Source organism: Vidua macroura, chromosome Z (genome assembly GCF_024509145.1).
Source record: "Vidua macroura isolate BioBank_ID:100142 chromosome Z, ASM2450914v1, whole genome shotgun sequence".
Taxonomy (NCBI): domain Eukaryota; kingdom Metazoa; phylum Chordata; class Aves; order Passeriformes; family Viduidae; genus Vidua; species Vidua macroura.
Window position 1 is genome coordinate 46,588,816 of NC_071611.1, and position 19,268 is coordinate 46,608,083.

Below are 19,268 nucleotides of genomic sequence, written 5' to 3' on the forward strand. Positions count from 1 at the left end.
TGAATAAAGCATTACTGCATGTAAATTCAGTTTGCCTAGTGTGATAATTATCAGTGTGACAATCATCACACTGACAAGCCATGAAATGGTCAAGCAATTGCACTAAACAATCATTGTAGTGTCTTCCAGCTGGAAGTATTCCATTGTATTCTCTGTATGCTTCTCATTATTGTCTGTAAATACATCCATCAAATCCTCAGTGTGAGTTGGCTCTCCCACTGAAATAAAAGACAAACCTGCAACAGAACCAGGGTTTTAGACATCACACAGGAACACAGTTTCACAGAATACAATGTTGGAATTATTGTGCCCTGACCTTCATTAGGAAGTGTTAGGGAGTGTAAAACTGCCTGGTTTGGAAAAGTTCACAGTTTCTGTACTGTTATTATTTGTTTCTTACTTTAGTGCTTTACATTAGAAATATTTATATATGTGTGTGTATATATATATATATATATATATATATATATCACTGTGTGTCATCTTACTCCATTCTACTGCTTTAATACCAAATAATTAAAAGCACAGAGGCTCAATCTTCTCTCATTTTTAGGCTATACTACACAAAATGTTATTATGCCATTGCAAAATTACTCCAGAAGTTAATTACTTGTGTTCTGGAGGCATTTTTTTCCTGCTTCTTTACCTGATGACTGAACAAGGAACTTGCCCCAGGAAAGACGGGTGTGCCTGTTCTGTGGAGCTGGTGGTAAATGTTTGTGCAGGAAGAACCTAGAGCACCTAAGGAACTACAAGAACAAACTGGGCTTTTGGCCTCAAGCCATGTAGTTTAGTTGGAGAAATGTCTCATGGGGTAGGTCATATATTACAGTGTAAACTAAAATTCAGTGAAACGTAGCACATTAGAGGCTTGCTTCAGATACCACAATTTAGAAACACTTAAGGAGCTGCTTTTTCAATCAGCAAACTTTTGGGGTAAACTTCATTATAATTATTCGCAGTGATTGTATGCAAGCAGTATTAAGGTTACATTCACAAATTGTTTTGCAAAGCCAATATTGAGTGTCAGTTTTCATAAATCATTCATTTTTAGTATCCTAAAGTTCAACAGACTACAGTATCAACTCTGTAATTCCTGACATTATACTGTTTTAGCCCATATGGGGTACATCACTAATACCTGCAGTACATATACCTTCTATATTTTCTCTGGAAAATTTTCATTAAAATTTTCCAAAAAATTTTCATATATTTTTTCATAACAAATTTCATACACACAAGGTTTTTTATAGGGACTGTATTTTACTCAGATCTCTTTCTGTAACAGTCATTCAGCACCCCTAAGAAATCTATGCCTGCATTTGTATCCACCTGTGACTGTAGTCAATGTAATTGACCAGTAGAAATGGTTAGTAGGAGTTCCGTTGTCAGGAAACTTTCTCTTGTATGAGACAGCCTCAGGCAACTGACCTGCTTCTAGAGAACTGGCTGGTTTTATACAGATACAAACATTTTATATGTTTATATGGTCTGCAATTCTTGGTCACACAAAGAGGAAAAAAATTATATTTATATGGTGTTCTCATCATAATTTATAAAATTCAATCCTTTGTAAAAGGCAACATCCTTTTCAAGAGCCACTGGCATATTGCAGTGTATCACTCATCAAGACCATTTCTGATTTTAAACTGAGGCAATGTCTTAGGCTATCTCTCATGTAGTACTACACAGCTTAGAATCTGCTAGTTGTGTTCAATTAGTCACTGGAGTCTCTCAGAAGGATGCAGTTCTCCTTGGGGAACAGTCAATACCAGCAAAAATAATTACTGTACTGTAACTGTAGGACTAACATTGTGTGTCAATGAGACTCCATATCACTCACCAAAACAAAACAAATGAGATAAAACAAACAAAAAAACACGAGGCATGTACCATAAAATCATAACAATTGAAATTACTGATTTTCAGTTCCATTGAAAACCTCACAGATAGGCCCAGAATGTCACAAGTGTCAGTCAGAGAAGGATTTTGGAGTAAAATTATCTCAGAAGTGGTCTTAGCCATTGCTTTTACCACTTATTTCCATGTATCATGGAAAGTTTTGACTGAACCAAGTCTCTGCAACTCCTGAAAGGAGGGTGTAGTGAGGTGGGGGTCGGTGTCTCCTGTCAGGCCTGGCAGTGAGAGGACAAGAGGAAATGGCCTTAAGGTGAGACAGGGGAGATTCAGATTAGATACTAGAAAAAAAAATTGTCATTGTCAGGGTGGTCAGGCACTGGAATAGGTTTCCCGGAGGTGGTGGTGTCACCATCCCTGTAAGTTTTTAAGGGTCTGCTGGGTGCAGCGGCCAGCTACCGTGTGTTTCCTGGGAAGCCGCTGCCGTGGCTGCAGTGCCCGTGTCCCTGCGGCGGGTGCAGACGGGAAGCGCTGAGGGCGCGGTGCCGCGGCGCCCCCTGCCGGCCTCCCGGGGGCAGGTAGGCCTTGGGGAGGGAGTCCGCGGCCGCCGGCGGCGCCGACTGCTGCGGCTGGGAGAAGGCGCGGCCGGACCGGCAATGTCGGCGCCTATTGGTGCGGCTGGGAAGAGGCGCGGCGTGGCCGGGAGCGGCAGTGCCAATTGGTGCGGCTGGGAAGAGGCGCGGCGTGGCCGGGAGCGGCGGCGCAGTCGCGGGCGGGTCGTGGGGCTGCCGCCATCTCACCATGGCTCGCGAGTTCGAGCTGTGCCCTGGGCGGCGCGTCGGCGGCGACCAGCCCTGCTTCATCATCGCCGAGATCGGGCAAAACCACCAGGGCGACCTGGACATCGCCAAGCGTATGATCCGCATGGTCAAGGTGCGTGTGGGGGGAGGAGGGTGAGCGAGAGCGCCGGGGCGCGGCCTGGGTTTATTCCAAACACAGATTGTCTGCAGGGAGACCCTTGCATTTGACTTTGATGAAGGGTCTGGAATGCTTGTCCTGTGAGGAGCGGCTGAGGGAGCTGTGCTTGTTCAGCCTGGGGAAAAGGAGGCTCAAGGGTGACATCATCACTTTCTACAACTCCCTGAGAGGAGCTTGTGGCCAGGTGGGGATCGGCCTCTTCTACCGGGCAGCTAGTGGCAGGATGAGAGGACGTGGCCTCAAGCTGTGCCGCAGAGGTTAAGGCTGGACATCAGCAAGAATTTCTTCACAAAAAGGCCGAACAAACATCGGCATGAGCTGCCCAGAGAGGTGGTGGAGTCACTCTTCGTGGAGGAGTTTAAGGAAAGACTGGACGTGGCTCTTGGTGCCATGGTGTATTTGACAAGGCGGTGTTCAGTCACCTCAAGGACTCGATAATCTCAGACGTCCTCTCCAGCCAATTCATTGTGTGATCTTGTGTCATGGCTGCAGCCCCCAGCTGGGGCATGAGTTTATGGGGAATTTAGGAAGTATCAGGTGGCTGCTGAACCATCTCTAATGAACCTCCAGTTTGACTTGGTTGACATCAGACCTTTATAGCAGTAAAGCTTGTGTCATCCAGTAAGACAGCTAAACTGCTTTCAAATTTGATGTTATATCCATTAGATAGAAAATCACACATCATCACTGCTTGGGGCATGGTGTATTCAGTTCTGTGTAAGTGGAGACTGCTCTAATCAGGATATGTCTTCACTGTGTGACTTCAAATTAATTATTTCAGGAGGTGTTCCAGAGGTGTCTGGTGCTAGTGATGTGATCTAGAGGTAACTGTGGTGATGCTGGGTGGATAGTTGGACTGAATGACCTTAAAAGTTTCTTCCAACCTTCATGATTCTGTTTCAGATACATACTCCATGTTCCACAGAATCCTGTGTCCTTTTTTAATGTAAAATTATCAGTGACAGCTAATCTGGGAAAAACACTCCAGAAGCCAGCTCTTTGAATAAGCATAATGCATAGCTAAGTAGTTTTGTAGGTTTAATATGATTTCTCTGAACTGCTGCTCTACTAAGTGTATCAGGACTTTGAAACAAAAGGGTTCATGTGTGTGTAGGTCCACAGTAGCTCTGTGTTCATTACTGTTTCTGTGATTGCTCTGATGATAATGTGAAAACTCCACAACAGATGAGCACATCAGTTACTCACTCCTTGCCTTCAGAGTTAGGTGAGTGCAGATTCACTTGCATTTCCATTCAGTGTGCACCAGCTTGTCTTGCAGGACTGTGGAGCAGACTGTGCTAAGTTCCAGAAGAGTGAACTGGAGTACAAATTCAACAAGAAAGCCTTAGAGAGGCCCTATACCTCTAAACACTCCTGGGGAAAGACTTATGGGGAACACAAGCGCCACTTGGAGTTCAGTCATGACCAATATAGAGAGCTAAAGAAGTATGCAGAGGAGATTGGCATTTTCTTCACAGCTTCTGGCATGGATGAGGTATGTAAGCCATACTGGAATGACAAGGGGAGTCTGACTGTTGTGTCTGTTGGGTTTTACTTAGGTGTGATAGTTCTTACAGAAAAAGAATATATGGACAATCAATTTCTAACTGAGAGACCTAGAGTAATTTGCCCGTTCACCTGTGTCTCTACAATGGTTGGCTGAATATTTTGGAAGACTTGCCACCTGTGTTGAGATACATATACACAGTAAGTAATATTAGGGACAAGGCTTCATTTTGACCTTCAGCAGTTGGGGCTTTGAGAGAATAGATCAAGATGGCAATCAGACTGCTCTCTGGTGTGTTGGTTTCAAGAATATCAAACTTCGTTCTGTATTTAAACCAGATTCCTTTCTTGATCTAATCCCTCTTATTTCCCTCTTGTTTTCCTCCCTCCTTATTGTTTTCTAGATCCCCTGTGGTCTTTCTACGCAGCAGAAGTGTTTATGCCTCTATTTCTTTTACTAATCTCATGGGTGGGCTCAGCACCTTGTCCTATTACTACTGAATTATTTACTGATTTTTGCCAGTGGGTTCTTGAACAGTCAGTCACCGGCTTCACAACTCCATGAAACTCCTGCTGCTGTTCCCCCTTAAGACATGTATACTTGTAGCTGTTGCATGTCACTTGCCTCAGAATAATGATAGTGACAGTATTAACAAATGCAACATACAGTTGATATGCATAAGCTGTAAAGGTCAGGTAACACTTCAACTTCAGTATAGATGAGAGATTACAGATTTATTTTTCTCTGTGGCCTAGAAAATACAGAGAACCAAATGGAAAGAGACCCTACCAGAAGTAAGCTAGCCACTCTTGCATATGGCCAGCAGAGCAATGTCCCTGGCTTTCTGGAAGTAGACATATCCAGGATAGGACAAGGATGTGATTTTCTAAATGTTTTAAGGCAATCTATCCTGTGTTTCACTTTGCAATCAGAGACAATTCCTGATACATCAGTGTTACTTCTTCTCATTTGTTCTCCCTCTTCATCTGACGATAGACAAATATGTTTTGCGTATATGGTAATAGCTCAGTGCCATGGATTCAGAATTAGATCTGTGAAAAGAGAGTGTGGTGATGTTTCTTTTATTGCTGTCTTCACATCTAGAAGACCTACTGAACAACATTCACTCCTTTTAGAAAGGAGTAAATGAACCCAGGAGTCTTGGACTTCTGTATCTGGGATCTTAAAAGACCCATGTACCTTTGGGGGGGAAAAAAAACCCCCACATTTCTTCTTTGATGTTAAAACCTCTGGTTTCTAAAGGCTGTAGTGCAACACAGAACACCTTTTATAGGCAGCCACTGAGATCACTTTCTGCTGTTGAGATCCCTCTTTTTCTCTGCTGTGCTCCCTTGTATGTGGCTTTATCAGCTAATTAACAGAAGTGATACATGTTTGTGCCTTTTTTGAGCAGTAATTACATTACACAACTCCTAATATTTCTGGTGGCGTTTCTGCAGGACAGGGGTTTGGAACCTAAAATATTGCATAAATTGACATAAAAACTCTTTAAGAATACATTAACTCCTGGAAGTTTTTATACATTGACTTCTGTAAATTTAACATAATCTCTGGAAGTCCAGTTATGTCAAAGAGGTTAAATTTGTGTGTTTAACTATATGAGGAAATTATTTCAGTGATGTGTGAAATAAATAAAAAAAGCCTATTAATAACTTCTTTATCTATTCTGTTCCAGTGTGTACTGGAGACAAAGCAGGATCTCATTGAACCACTCCCTTTAATGTCATTCCTGTTATTTGAAATTACTTCCTGGTTCTTGAATCTCTTAAAGAAGAGCTGCTAATTTACAGAGATATTTACCTAATGAAGAGTGGCCTTAGATGCAAGGTCTACCTGTAATATTTAATTTTTTGCCATCTCCTCAGATAAGATCTGTGCCATTTTAATATAGAATACTAATTGTCTTTACGCACAATGCATCTGTATAAACTATACTAAATATTTAATAGAGAGATGTTATACATCACGGGTACAAGAAATTTAATCTCCATCATCCTGATGATAGAAAAATGAGACCGAATAAGATGTGATTATCTTCGTGGACATAAGCATTCTTTCTCTCGCATTAAGTAAATGTAACTGCAGCAAGGAAAGAGCTGAAGAAATTAAAAGTGTTTGTGGGTGGTTGATCAGGGGCATAGGTAAAATTTCATTACTTTCTCCAGAGGTGAATGGAGGATTTAAATACCTCTTGCATGTGATAGATTTGGAATTTAAATTTTCTTCCAATAAAGTGCTAATTTTTAAAAGTCTACTTACTGATGTAATACCTGTTTTCAGGAAGCCTCTAATAATTCTTGAATTGTCTTCAATATAACACTCATATTTTTAGACAAAGGCCAAGTATAATTAGCATTTAAATAAACAGTTTTATAGTCTTTGCTTTGGCATATTTTATCATCTAGTATCTCTCCTTAAAGCAAACTAATTTTGGATTTCCCTTTTTGGGCACTTTTGGGTTTTTTTTCTGGTACTTATTTAATATACTCATACAAGTTTTCAGTGTGATGAATCTATTCTACTACCTGTAGTCTTAAACACTCTGTGGCTTAATATTTCTGACCTGCAGGACGTGTGTGGCAGTGAAACTGTCTCCATGCTTGTATCACATTTCTTCTTCAACAGGCAGACTTCCATCTGCAGGTAGTTGCTCTCTCTGGTAGTGTTTTAAAAAAGAGAGAAAAAAGCAAGAATGTCATGATAGACAACAGGTTCATCTTCAAGCTGAGATGGAGCTCCCTAAGCAGCAGAATGTACAGCTGGTGTGACCAGAGACTGCCTTGAGACAGTGATCCCAGTCAAAACTCTGCACTAAAATAGAAGTACGAAAGAAGGCGTCATAATTATACTTCACCTGGAGGGAAATCAGAAACTAAAATTGTCAAGATAGCAAATGTTACTTCAGGAGCAGTGTTTTTTGGGAAGATGTCTATAATACTGACCTGTTTAATTAAGCATTGCCATGTTAAAAGGTTGTTTATTTCCAAACACAGTAGTTATTTATCCCTTTATCCAGCTGAAGTGGAGTCTTAAAACACAGTGATTTCTTCTCCTGTAGATGGCTGTGGAATTTCTACATGAACTGGATGTTCCATTTTTCAAAGTAGGATCAGGAGATACAAATAATTTTCCATATTTGGAAAAGACTGCAAAGAAAGGTAAGCATTTTCTTTGAGCCATCTTGGTGAACATCAGTAGTTCAGTTATTACATTTTTCCTCCAGTTGATTTTTGGGGAAAAAATCTGAAGTTTCTTTTAAAGAAACTCACCCTCAGACTTTGGAAAAAAAATAGTTTTACCGAGCATTCTTTTCTAGTTTTACTGAATTAATTTACTTAAAGAATTTAATTTAATCTTGGGTAGCTTTCTTGTAGACCTAGGACAAAACTTGTGAATATTTTCTAATGGCTAGGTCGCCCAATGGTGATTTCCAGTGGGATGCAGTCGATGAACACAATGCATCAGGTTTATCAGATTGTGAAGCCCATAAATCCAAACTTCTGCTTCCTGCAGTGCACCAGCGCATACCCACTTCAGCCAGAGGACGTCAATCTCCGTGTCATATCGGTCAGTGAGTAACCCAGAGCATGCTGTCGGTAGGGTAGCAGAGAAGGGTGGTGTCCTTTTAATGAGATACACTTCCAGGTCTTAAGGTGTGCTGGAATTAGCTTCTGAGAAGTTACAAGATGTGTCATGTTCCTCTAATTCACACTGAAGTAAAAAGATCCACCAGGTCTTTTTTTAGCAGAACTCATCTTTGAGGAATATGATAAAGGGTATTGCTGGAGTATTCACAGTTCATCAGAGGAAAACATGACATGTTAACAGGTTAACACTGTGGTTTATAATGCTAAGAAAAATCATGTAGACTGTTGCTGTTAAGAAGGTGCATGAAGTGAGAATGTAATTCTAAATAGGGAGCTAGACCAGAATTTTGTTAAAAAAGTTTTGTGGCAAGCACATTTCTCTCTCTCTCTCAGGATCTTTTATTGAGGTGCACAGAGAGAAATGAAAGAGAAAACAATTTCTGTTTCTGCTCCTTGTTTTTCTCTTGAGATGTGTTTGCTCTCTTTTGCAGGACCCTGCAGAAGAATTGCAGATGCAGTTTTTTTTTTTTTTATTTTTTTTAATTTATACTAAAACGGTGATATGTGACAAGCACATTTCTCTCTCTCTCTCAGGATCTTTTATTGAGGTGCACAGAGAGAAATGAAAGAGAAAACAATTTCTATTTCTGCTCCTTGTTTTTCTCTTGTGGAATGTGTTTGGAGAATTGTTTACCCAGAGTGAGCGCTTGGTTGGATCATGATGGATTGTTTGGGCCTGACGGCCAATCGGATCCACCTGTGTCTGGGCTCTGGAGAACAGGGTCACGAGTTGTGAGTTGAGATGTTAGAGAGTTAGCTATGATAGTTAGAGAAAGTAGCATGTAGTATTTAGTATCCTCTTTTATATAGCATATTAATGTATTATAACATAATAAAGCAATCATTCAGCCTTCTGGAATGGAGTTAGACATCATTATTCTTCCCATTGGGTTCACCGACATCTACAACAAAGTTTCATGTGACTATCAGAGCCATGAAGAAAATTGATTTGACCCTACTGTAGTTTCCTTCATTTGAAATGTTACTTGGATATGCTAAATAGCGATGTAAGAAAGTTTTCCCAAACTGTCCAGTGCTGAAGCACTACCTTAGATCTATGCACACATAATACATTATTTTTAATAGAATGCCACATGGCTGCATTTAAGTGCCTTTAGGATTTGGTGACTGTTCTCTATGCATGGATAAAAAGATTGCTTCAGATTTTAAATACAATGTTGAAGAAATCTGGTTTGGATACAGATTAACCAATCCACTGGGTTCTTGGATAAAAACAGGATACTATTACTGTTACATAAACTGATACAGACTTTGAAGACTTGGAGTAATAGAACTGAATTAAAAGGAGAAACAAATTATAGATGAGAACATGCTGCCTTTTTCTTGTCAGTATTGATAATATTAGTCAAATTTGGAATGTGGAGATCAGTAATGCAGTGTGACTTGTTGAATTTAACCAACTGCTTGTTTTATGGCACAGTATTTATCCACTGCAATTACCACTGTTAAATTTGCTTTGTCTTTGAAACTGCTACCTTGGTAATTCAGACCAACTCTGTCGTGATTCAAGGCATATCAGTCAGCATTTCCTGATATCCCCATTGGCTATTCGGGGCATGAAACTGGCATAGCCATTTCAGTGGCAGCTGTTGCTATGGGTGCTAAAGTACTGGAACGCCACGTGACTCTCGACAAAACATGGAAAGGAAGCGACCACCAAGCATCTCTGGAGCCAAATGAACTGGCGGAGTTAGTGAAAGCCATCCGTACTGTGGAAAAAGCAATGGGTTCTCCAATCAAACAACTCTTGCCCTGTGAAATAGCTTGCAATGAAAAGGTAACTTTTGATTTTGGTTTGTGTAAACCTGCAACTAATTTAGACCTATAGCTAATAACTCTATAATCAGAAAAATAGCTTGCAAATTGTTTATTGCAGTAGTGTTTCTGCCTCTGCATTTAAAAAATTTCACACTGCATAATGTTAGCAGTTTTGATTATAATAGAGTTCTATGTTTATAATCCAGTGGTTAACTAACTTGAGTAACAGCATGGAATCATTTAGGTTGGAAAAGACCCATGAGGTCATTCAGTCCAACTTAACACTGCCAAGTCCAACCATGTATGTTCCTAAGTGCCATGTCTACATGTTTTAAATAACTTCAGGTATCATTTCTCAATTTCTTCAATGTTCTAGACTGTTTGAGTGCTTGATCACCCTTTTAGAAAACAAATTTTTCCTAGTATCCAGTCTAACCCTCCCCTAGCATAGCTTGAGCCATTTTCTCTTGTTCTGTCACTTGCTGCCTGGGACAAGAGACCAACCTCCACCTGACTACAGCCTCCTTTCATGGAGTTGTAGAGAGTGATAAGGTCCCCTCTGAGCCTTGTTTTCTTCAGGCTAAACAACCCTAGCTCCCTCAGCCACTCTTCAAAGGACTTGTGCTCCAGACCTTTCACCAGCTTTGTGGCCCTTCTCTGGATTCACTCCAGCACTTCAATATCCTTCTTGTAATCAGGGGCCCAGAACTGGACACAGGACTCAAGGTGTGGCCTCACCAGTGCCAGGTACTTGGCAATAGTAATAGGAATAATATCTCTGTGATTGTATATGAGCTGCTTTTACACTGAGCTAAAATACCAGTTGTTCTAATCAGATTCCCTCCATTGTGATTTTGAAAAATTCCAGTGAGCCACTATCCAGTTTCAGGAAACATCTGCATGTTCCTGGCAGCTTAATTACAGTGAAAGTAACCATCTAAATTAATCTTGGAATAAGTAATGGAGAAGGCAGTTCTACACAACCCGTTCTGAAATAACTGCAGAATATTTTTTATCCTTTTTTGTTATACTAAGCTAGCAATAAATTTAACTTTAATATTGGTTTTTTTTCTCCCTTTCCTATAGCTGGGAAAGTCGGTAGTGGCAAAAGCGGCAATTCCTGAAGGTGCAATATTGACCCTTGACATGCTGACGGTGAAGGTGGGAGAGCCGAAGGGATTTCCCCCAGAATGCATCTTTGATCTGGTGGGCCAGAAGGTTAAAAAAAATATTGAAGAAGATGAAACCATCACTGAGCAAGTAGTGGAAAATCTTGTAAAAAAAGTGAAGTGCTAAACCAAAGCACTCCATTCCATATTTCTCAATGTACTACCATGCAACGTGTTTGAGAATAGCAGCATGGTAGATTAGAAGAAAGGGGTGTAATTATGAGGGTGCAAACAGGTTAGAATTTTCAGGTTCTCATTAGCAGGAAGTTTTAGAAGCAAGGGGATATAAATTATGAAGATTTTATTAGAAATTGTATAGCATTGTGCCTAGGAAATGCCATGGTCCTCTCTTGTCCGTTTCACTTAACCTAGATTAATTTGGAGTTCTGCCAAATAAAGGACCACAGTCTGCTGCTTTCCAGCTTCTCTTTTCTGTTAAGAATACAGTAAATCATGAGAATTTTATCTACACATGAATTGTTCTAGCTCTGTACCTTTTCATACTCCTCTCTTTTCTGCCATTTGCTGAGCCCCTGTGATAGCAGGACTTTAATTGGAGGACTAATGATTGGAGTTGAATACAGATAAGTAAAAGTTCACATACCCTGAACTGAAAACTACAAATGCAACCTGGATGGATTTATTTTGAAGATGAAAGTCTTAAAAGTGTCATGATAAAACAGTGGGTTGCAAGAATCTGTATTCTGTGGGAAAATGGGCTTCTTCAGAAACCTAAGTTCTCAGGAGACAGTACAAGGAAAGGAAGCGTAGGGATATATGAAAGGTTCCATTTAAGGGACAAGAGAGCCTTTTGTGAACTGAAAGACCAAAAGGTAAGCCAGAGAGATTGAGCAGGGAAGAAAAACAGATCTGAGATGAGTCAGTAGAAATAAGTTTAACTTATGCTTCAGAAATTGTGTAAAATATCTATTGCAAATTGAGTGAAGTCTGGACTATTAAGTCGATTCTGCAGAGCACTGGGTGCCTCTCTTTGGACCTGGGGGGCAACTTCTCAGGTAGGAAGCCAAATGCTGGTGAAGTTGAGCAGCTTTTTTTTTTCTGTACTAACCAGCAAATCCTCTACATTGGGGTTTTTCTCCCAACGCTGGTGTGTGAGATGGCTGAGGCTGACTGCCTGACTACATCACACCATTATGCTTCAGCATGATGATCAGTACACGCTTTGCGTGGTCTGCTCTTGCATCCCACGGGAGAAATGCAATGCCACTCCTATCACCTGCTGCCTTTCCCTGTGACCAGAAGGGAGCCATATAGCAGCAGCTGCAAACCATTCATTTTTCAACTACCTTGCTTAGCACAGAACTGCTTTGCAATAAGTCATCTGCTTTTTTTCTGTGGTGGAATCATTTACTAGTGATGGTTACTTGGAACTTGCTACCTTTTCTTCGTGAGTCGGTGAAGTATCTTGAATTTGGTGGTGAATGGTTTTGTACCTATAAACTGTTTACTTTCCAAATGTTTACCCTTGTGCATTTCTGAGGAAACTGTATTCATATCTTTAAATGGGGAAGCAGAGTCATATACTTCACCATATGTGAGCTGTGACTGATGCAGCATGCTTGCCTTACATTAAAAAAAACTACTCAATTGTTAAAAGATGTTTTTTTCATTTCAAATTTGAAAAATAAATTTAGCTTATAAAACAAGCTCTTGTTTCTGCATTTCAGCCTATGGTCAGACCTTGCCTTTGCCAGCACTGGTGATGAAGAGCCTTTAGTATTTGAACACTGTAAGATTACCTGACCAGTGTCAAGTAGCAGTGCTTTTTCACTCTGGGCTGGTCCTGGAGACTGCTGTAAGCAAAAGCTCCAGATATTTCCAGGACTTTAATTAATGTATTGGTGGGGGGAGAAATATCCATATACAGAAACTTGCAGCTGTGTTCCCTAGTTTGAATGATGCAAATATGAATGTGTATTTGCATTCATATCCTAATATGAATGTTGCAAATTGGACACAAAGATAAATGGGCTACAAATGTATTTCTGGCCTGGTGTTTTTATTGTACCTGTGAGCCCTCCAGACATTTCATCCTCTGTTAGGGGTTGTACACAGCTTTTTCTCATGCTTCCACTCAATGGAAAGAATAGGGCCACCCAGAAGTTCAATTCAGAGCTTCTGTCACATGTAAGACCAGCTAGTGACTATTAAATGTAGCCACAGAAGCTCCAACATCAGAAGAGACATTTGCAAGAGTCAGTACCAGACTTTGATTTTTCCAAGATGACACTTAAATATGAGCTAATTCACTTAGTGCATTTATTTTCCAAATGTGGCCTTGTCAATGATAACAATATGCAGTATATAATCTTGAAGCTTGAACCAAACTAAACCTGTTGCCATACACAATTGCAGGCTCTCCAGGCCGATGGGAGGAGGGAGTTCATTAAAAAAAAAAAAATCAAAAAGTCAATATCCATGTTCCAGTCTGAGTTGTAATTTGTTTCTTTCAACCTGACTTCTTCCACTTTGCAAGTTGAAAAATACTACATACAGCACTTCAGGTGGTACAGCAACACCATTTATAAGTCAAATCATCTTCCCCCATTGAAAAATATATTGGTCTTCGTGAATTTACTGTTACAAGTTGAAAAAGTACAACAGTATTACATACTGCACTTTGAGTGGTATGTCAACATCATTTCTAAAAGTCAGGTCACCTTCCCTCACTGAAAAAAAAATACACATTAAAAATCACAGTTGGTTTTCCTAAACTTACGTTACCTTCTAAAAGCATCATAATTACAACTTTGATACAACAGAGATGAATTCATTAGAGATTCAACAGAGATGAAGTGGCATTAGTAGAAAAAGCATGAAATAGTGGGCTTTATTTCACTTTGTTTCTTACGTTAGTTTGCATGTTCTAATGGACCCTTCCCAGAGTCTCAGGGCTGGATAAATTGGTTCTGTGAACTTGCAGCAGAAGGTGTGCAAATGAGCTATGCCATCGCTAACATTGTAGAATGAAAGGATTCCTGACTCATAATCTAGAAAAATGCCAATGCAATCAGGATCATCTTGTATCAGGATGGGGATTCTTTCTCCCTTGTGAAATGCCCAGTATTCAAAATCAGACTTCTTAAGGCACCAAGATGCTCTATTCCAGCCCAGTCGACAGGTTTCAGAGTCTCCTTTCCTGCCAATGGTAGGGTAGGCTGCGCCAATCCACCATGCTGCTCCAGCCTGAAGCAGGTCAACCTCCTAGTAATGGCTCCCAGAAAGGAATGCGTCTCTGCTTAGCACTTGCCATAATTTATCAAATCTCTGGGGACTACAGGGGTAAAATATTTTCCTCCAGCTACAGCTTACTTCAAGACAGTCATCTGACAACTTCAGTCTTGGGTGAATTCCTGTCGTATTCCCAGGTTGGTGATCTTGCATCTGCAGTCAAAGCCATAAACATACTTGCTACATTTCTCATGACCCTTGGAAGAAGTCCAAGTTTTAAAACACCTGCAGAGGAGCCCACAGTTGGAAGTGTCTTGGGACAGTCAGAAAGCCTGCAGTCCCAGGAACACAGGCTGGAAAAGGCCTGCCAAGGGGATCACAGCAGGGCACTAACATTGCTGCCTCCACACCTTTGTGATCTGGGCCAACCATGGTAATGGGGACCTCAGCCACAGCACCAAGGTTGCTTTACATTTAGGGTTAGGGCTCAGCCAGAAAGGCCACAGGTCCAAGGACATTGATCTGGAAAAGGCATTCCAGTGTGAGCAAGGCAGGGCCCCAACATTGCTGATTCTACGTTAGGTAGGGATGGGATTCAGCTAGCCAGATCCTACAGCTCCAAGGACACTGGAGCTGGAAAATATGCCAAGTGCATAAAGCAGCGAACCAACATTGCTGTCCCCACACCTTTCTAACCTAGGGCACCAATGTGATGGGCACCTCAACCACAGCATTAAGCTGCCATTTGGGCTAAGATCAGGATTCAGAGAGCCACAGAGCCTACAGCTCCAGAGACACTGGGACTGCAAAAGGTGTGCCAAGGGAATCACAGCAGGGCACCAATACTGATGCCTCCACACATTTCTAATTTGGGTCACTCATGGTGATGGGATAAGGTGAAGTCATACACAGAGAGTTAAGAGTCCCGTGGTCTGTTCAGCCTGGAGGAGACTGAGGGGAAACCTCATTGCAGTTCACAACCTTCTTGTGAGGGGGGAGAGAAGGGGCAGACACTGATCTCTTCTCTGTGGTGACAATGACAGGACCCAAGGGAATGACCTGAAAGATCTGTCAAGCAAGGTTCACAGAACCCCAGAGTGGGCACTAGAACAGACTCCCCAGGGAAGTGATCACAGTACCAACCCTGACAGAGTTCAAGAAGCACTTGGACAACACTCTCTAGACACATGGTCCTGTGCAGGCCCAGGAGTTGTACCCTAGTGATTTCTGTGGGTCCATTCCAGCTCAGTGATTCTAGAACTCCAGCATAACCATACTTACATTTTAAGAAAAGCAACCGATCAATAGAAGTCATGGTTTTCAGCACTGTCCCAGGCTCCTTCTTTGCAGTGGGATTAAGGCTACTGAAAATATCTGGGCAAAGATGAGAAGGAACAGCTTAGGGAGTCTGCCAGTTTTTCAACTATCATTTTCCAACTTCATGGACAAACTATGTTACTTTTTCTGAAGAGGGGCTACTCACTCTGTATGCTTTCAGTGCTCTTTGTATAGCATGGAGATGCTGGATTAATGTTGCCACAGAAATTCACAATTGAGCACAACACCACGTAATCAAACCTGATTTGTTTAAAAGTAGCACTTATCAGATTAAAATAGGCAGCTGAAGATAGCTGCAAGTGCTTGCTGCAGAGCACCTCCACCATGCTTTCTAGCACTCCTACACACATCCTGCAGTGGTCTTTCAGATCAGATCTGACCATATGCCCCAGCAACCTGCTAGAGTCTTTTCGGTGGCAATTCTCTGATAAGGGATTAAAAGGCAGCTGGGTGAAATGTGATGGCCACTGTTGCCTGCTCACTCAAAGAGCAGCAGGATTTTCCCATGGTTATTTAGTTTTGTGGCTCTGTGCCCCATTAGGAAAAACTCCTTGCCTTAATCATGCCAAAGGTCATTTAAGGATGAAGTAACAGCTCAAAGACAAAAGGATTTCTAAATAGAACATGTCAGCTCAGCTTTACAGTACTAAAAATCATCATTTTTTTTCAGACTGAGGCAGATCACCAGGTACATCAATTAGAAGAAGTTTTCAAATTTTAGAGGTACCCCAATGCCAGAGCACCTACATTCAATTGTAAGTGTAATTGTAAGTAACTGAGAGAATACATAAATTCGATAGGTGTGATGGTCTGCATTAAATTGTATTGAAATACCTGATAGAACTCTATCAGTTCTATCTGGGTGGTGGGGGGAAGAGCCAGCAGACAAACCAAAGATAATTTTCAGGGTTGGAAGAGAAATCTTACGTTCCTAAATCACCACTGCTATAACAGCATTACACCCATGCTGTCAGAAAGCAGTATCCATGCCTGAAACACTGTTGTTTCTCCAGATTATCTGGTAAAAAAATCCTGTTCTTACTTAAAAAGTACACTTTATTTGCAAAGAGAGCAGAGGAAAACAAAATTCAGTGCACTCTCCCAGGTACCTTCTTTAAGCCGGGCTTCCAATGGTTTCTGTAGAATGGACTGAAGAAGTCTGATGAAGTGTTTATAATGGTTAAGTAAGTGTTCAAACGAGAGAGGTACTGGATGCCACTTTTCTAACGGGTGCCTGGATTCCTTAATTTCCTTCTCAATTTCTGTGTACTTCTGAGGGCAGAAAGCCAAACACTACAATTAGCAGAGACTGTGACATTAAAGGACATGAAAGGACAGCTCCCATACACACATCCAGAGCAAGGACAGCGCCAACACTAGGTAAACCTATGGGCCATAACTGGCAAACTTTGCTGAGATCAGCCTGCCTTTTAGCTCATTAGCCTGCCCATTACCTCCTCCTGCCAGTGGAGCCACACCAGACACGGAGAACCCAACAGCCATCGTTAAAGAGATCCCTCCAGGATGGAAATTAGTTTAGCCTGGCCAGGACCCATTGTGGGAAATCCCATCAATGGCAAAATCAAACTATAAAATTTTAAAAGCAATCTGAAGAATAAAATCCAACCTCCCCACAAGAAAATCTCCACAAAATCACAAAGAGCACCTCCTGTATGGAAGTATGTTGCTAGCACACACAGCAAAATGCCAGGGCCATATCACAGCAATGGAAACTCAAGTCTGACACATTACAAGGATGCAAAAATGCTCCAGAGGAATCATCCTGTAAGAAATTGCATCTTTTGTCTTATGTCAGGTCATAAGCACATAGCAATACAATCTTTCCAAGGAAGGTGAAGATCATTATCTGTAGGCAAAAAGAACAACATTGCCCCCTCTGGTGAAGTGGAGGCTTATGGTGATTAGGATTTCTTGCAATTAAGGAAATTACATATTTTAACTTCCCTCCTGAGGTTTCCCGAGGGCTGGCTTTTCTCATATCTTCATATTTCACTGGACAAGAAAGACTTGATACAGCATTTGTCTTCAAGATTAAGAGACATGTATCTGTCTTTTCCATCTGTGCTTAAAATTAACATGAATTTCATACATACCTGAAATCCATGCCATAGCAGGAAGACCTAATAGCTCAAAAATCAGGAACCAAATTTGTTCACCAAAACACCAACACAAAGCAAATTAAAAAGCACTTAGGGAGATGCTGCTTACATACAGAAGGATCTATAGAAGACATCACTAGAGAAATTTAGGACTGTCAGGGTAGGAGGTAGAAAGAGAGCATACCATACCACCTCCAGCAAATTAATAGGATCACTGTCCTGTTGTATTTGTCTGATCTGATGTGTGAAGGTCTCTAGGGCTGCAAGCTGTTCTTGACAGGACCTCAAATGCTGATCATGTGTTCCCACGGCTTGCTGAGTCTTTTCATCAATGAAGTTTTTTGCCAGACTCTCTTCTTCCCGAAGAAGTAACTGAAGATCAGTCATTTTTTCTGACAGTTGCTATTTAACCATATCAACATGGGCCTATGGATAAAGCAGAAGAATGTCTCCCCCCTGCTGAACCATAAACATTTCAGACATTTCTCTTTCAGGCTTTCAGTTCTATGTTTTGGTTGAATTTTATGATTTTCTCCATCTCTTCAGAAACATGTCTCTACTCCTTAAGGGAGCACAGACATGATCTACCTGCTGATGTCTGGATGGAAACGAATGAGGGAAGATTCCAAGATGCCTATTTATGTCAAAAAATCTGTTTTCAGCTGGAATTAACAGGGTACCAACTGCAACAAGAAGCAGACCTTGTCCTTCAGTAGCAAGACTGACTGCTTTTAAAGCAAGCTAGAGACAAGTAGCTGGTAGGAAGAGAAAGGCTCCAAAACAAAGCGGCATCAGACCAAGTCTCTAAAGCCCCCTCAAGCTCTTACTGACATTTCTGTAACAGAACTGCCTAGTGATGTTCCTTAGAGCAGAAGTCATTTCATGCTCTATAAATGAGATGCAGCTTAGCATACATTCCCATTCTTAAGACAGAATCAGCAGAACTGTTCTTGTGTTAACTCTGAATCCAGAAAATTCAATAGTGCAGTTCAGTGCAATACAAGAAACGTAAGTGTAGCCAGAATAACATAGGCAGCTGGGGCTACCCACTATTCCTCTGCATAAAAATTTCACCCTTGGTCTTCCAGAGATGTTCAGCTGATCAAAGAATGAAGTCTTTGGAGACTCTCCCTCTTCCCTCTCTTCGGTAGTGTAATATATCATGATGAATACAAGGAATACATTCTTCTCCTGAGAAGTAGAGTAGCCACCCAATAGATGGCTGAGTCTTTGCATAGCTACAGAGAAAACAAAATGTCTCCCCATGGAAAATGACCATCCAGTGGAGAACGAAACCACACTTTACCTTCACATCATTTACAGCCTCCTCCATGCTCCTTCTGTTGCCATCTTCTTCCTCTTTTCTCTCTTCTAGATTCTTCAAACACAATGCCATGAGTTCCTATACAACAATGGAACAAAATAAAACACTCTTTCATAACAACATCTGTAAAAACTACAAACAACTCTCCAGCTTGATTTCCATATAGGGGGGCACTGAAATACTCCATTTCAAAATCAGAATATTTTGAATTGGAAGGTGAAACTCTTAAACAAATGGCCTTTTATGAGGCTTATTAAGGCCAGTATAGTGATGAACCATAAGGATATCAGCATTTCACCTGGTGGTTATACTGGTAAGGTTTAAACAGTTGGGCAA

At 41.0% G+C, this 19,268-nt stretch overlaps 2 protein-coding genes across 3 annotated transcripts; one reads left to right on the top strand and one right to left on the bottom strand.

The window, feature by feature from the left end:
• The first annotated feature begins 2,611 nt into the window (after positions 1–2,611).
• NANS (N-acetylneuraminate synthase) lies at positions 2,612–12,625 on the top strand. Of its 2 annotated transcripts, none has more exons than XM_054004171.1 (6): positions 2,612–2,790; positions 4,103–4,330; positions 7,422–7,521; positions 7,776–7,930; positions 9,542–9,808; positions 10,876–12,625. In XM_054004171.1, exons 1-6 carry the CDS (start codon positions 2,659–2,661, stop codon positions 11,083–11,085), a joined length of 1,092 nt encoding a protein of 363 aa, XP_053860146.1. In that variant the 5' UTR covers positions 2,612–2,658; the 3' UTR covers positions 11,086–12,625. The 2 variants fall into 2 exon arrangements, with proteins under 2 accessions (XP_053860146.1, XP_053860147.1); XM_054004172.1 differs by having other exon boundaries at positions 2,613–2,790; positions 4,115–4,330.
• A 1,201-nt stretch (positions 12,626–13,826) lies between these two features.
• On the bottom strand, positions 13,827–19,004 carry TRIM14 (tripartite motif containing 14). Its single transcript, XM_054003889.1, is given in 6 exon segments — positions 13,827–14,333; positions 14,335–14,363; positions 15,432–15,524; positions 16,598–16,760; positions 17,801–18,034; positions 18,915–19,004. Coding segments are annotated over 6 exon segments (1,116 nt in total).
• Positions 19,005–19,268: the final 264 nt, after the last annotated feature.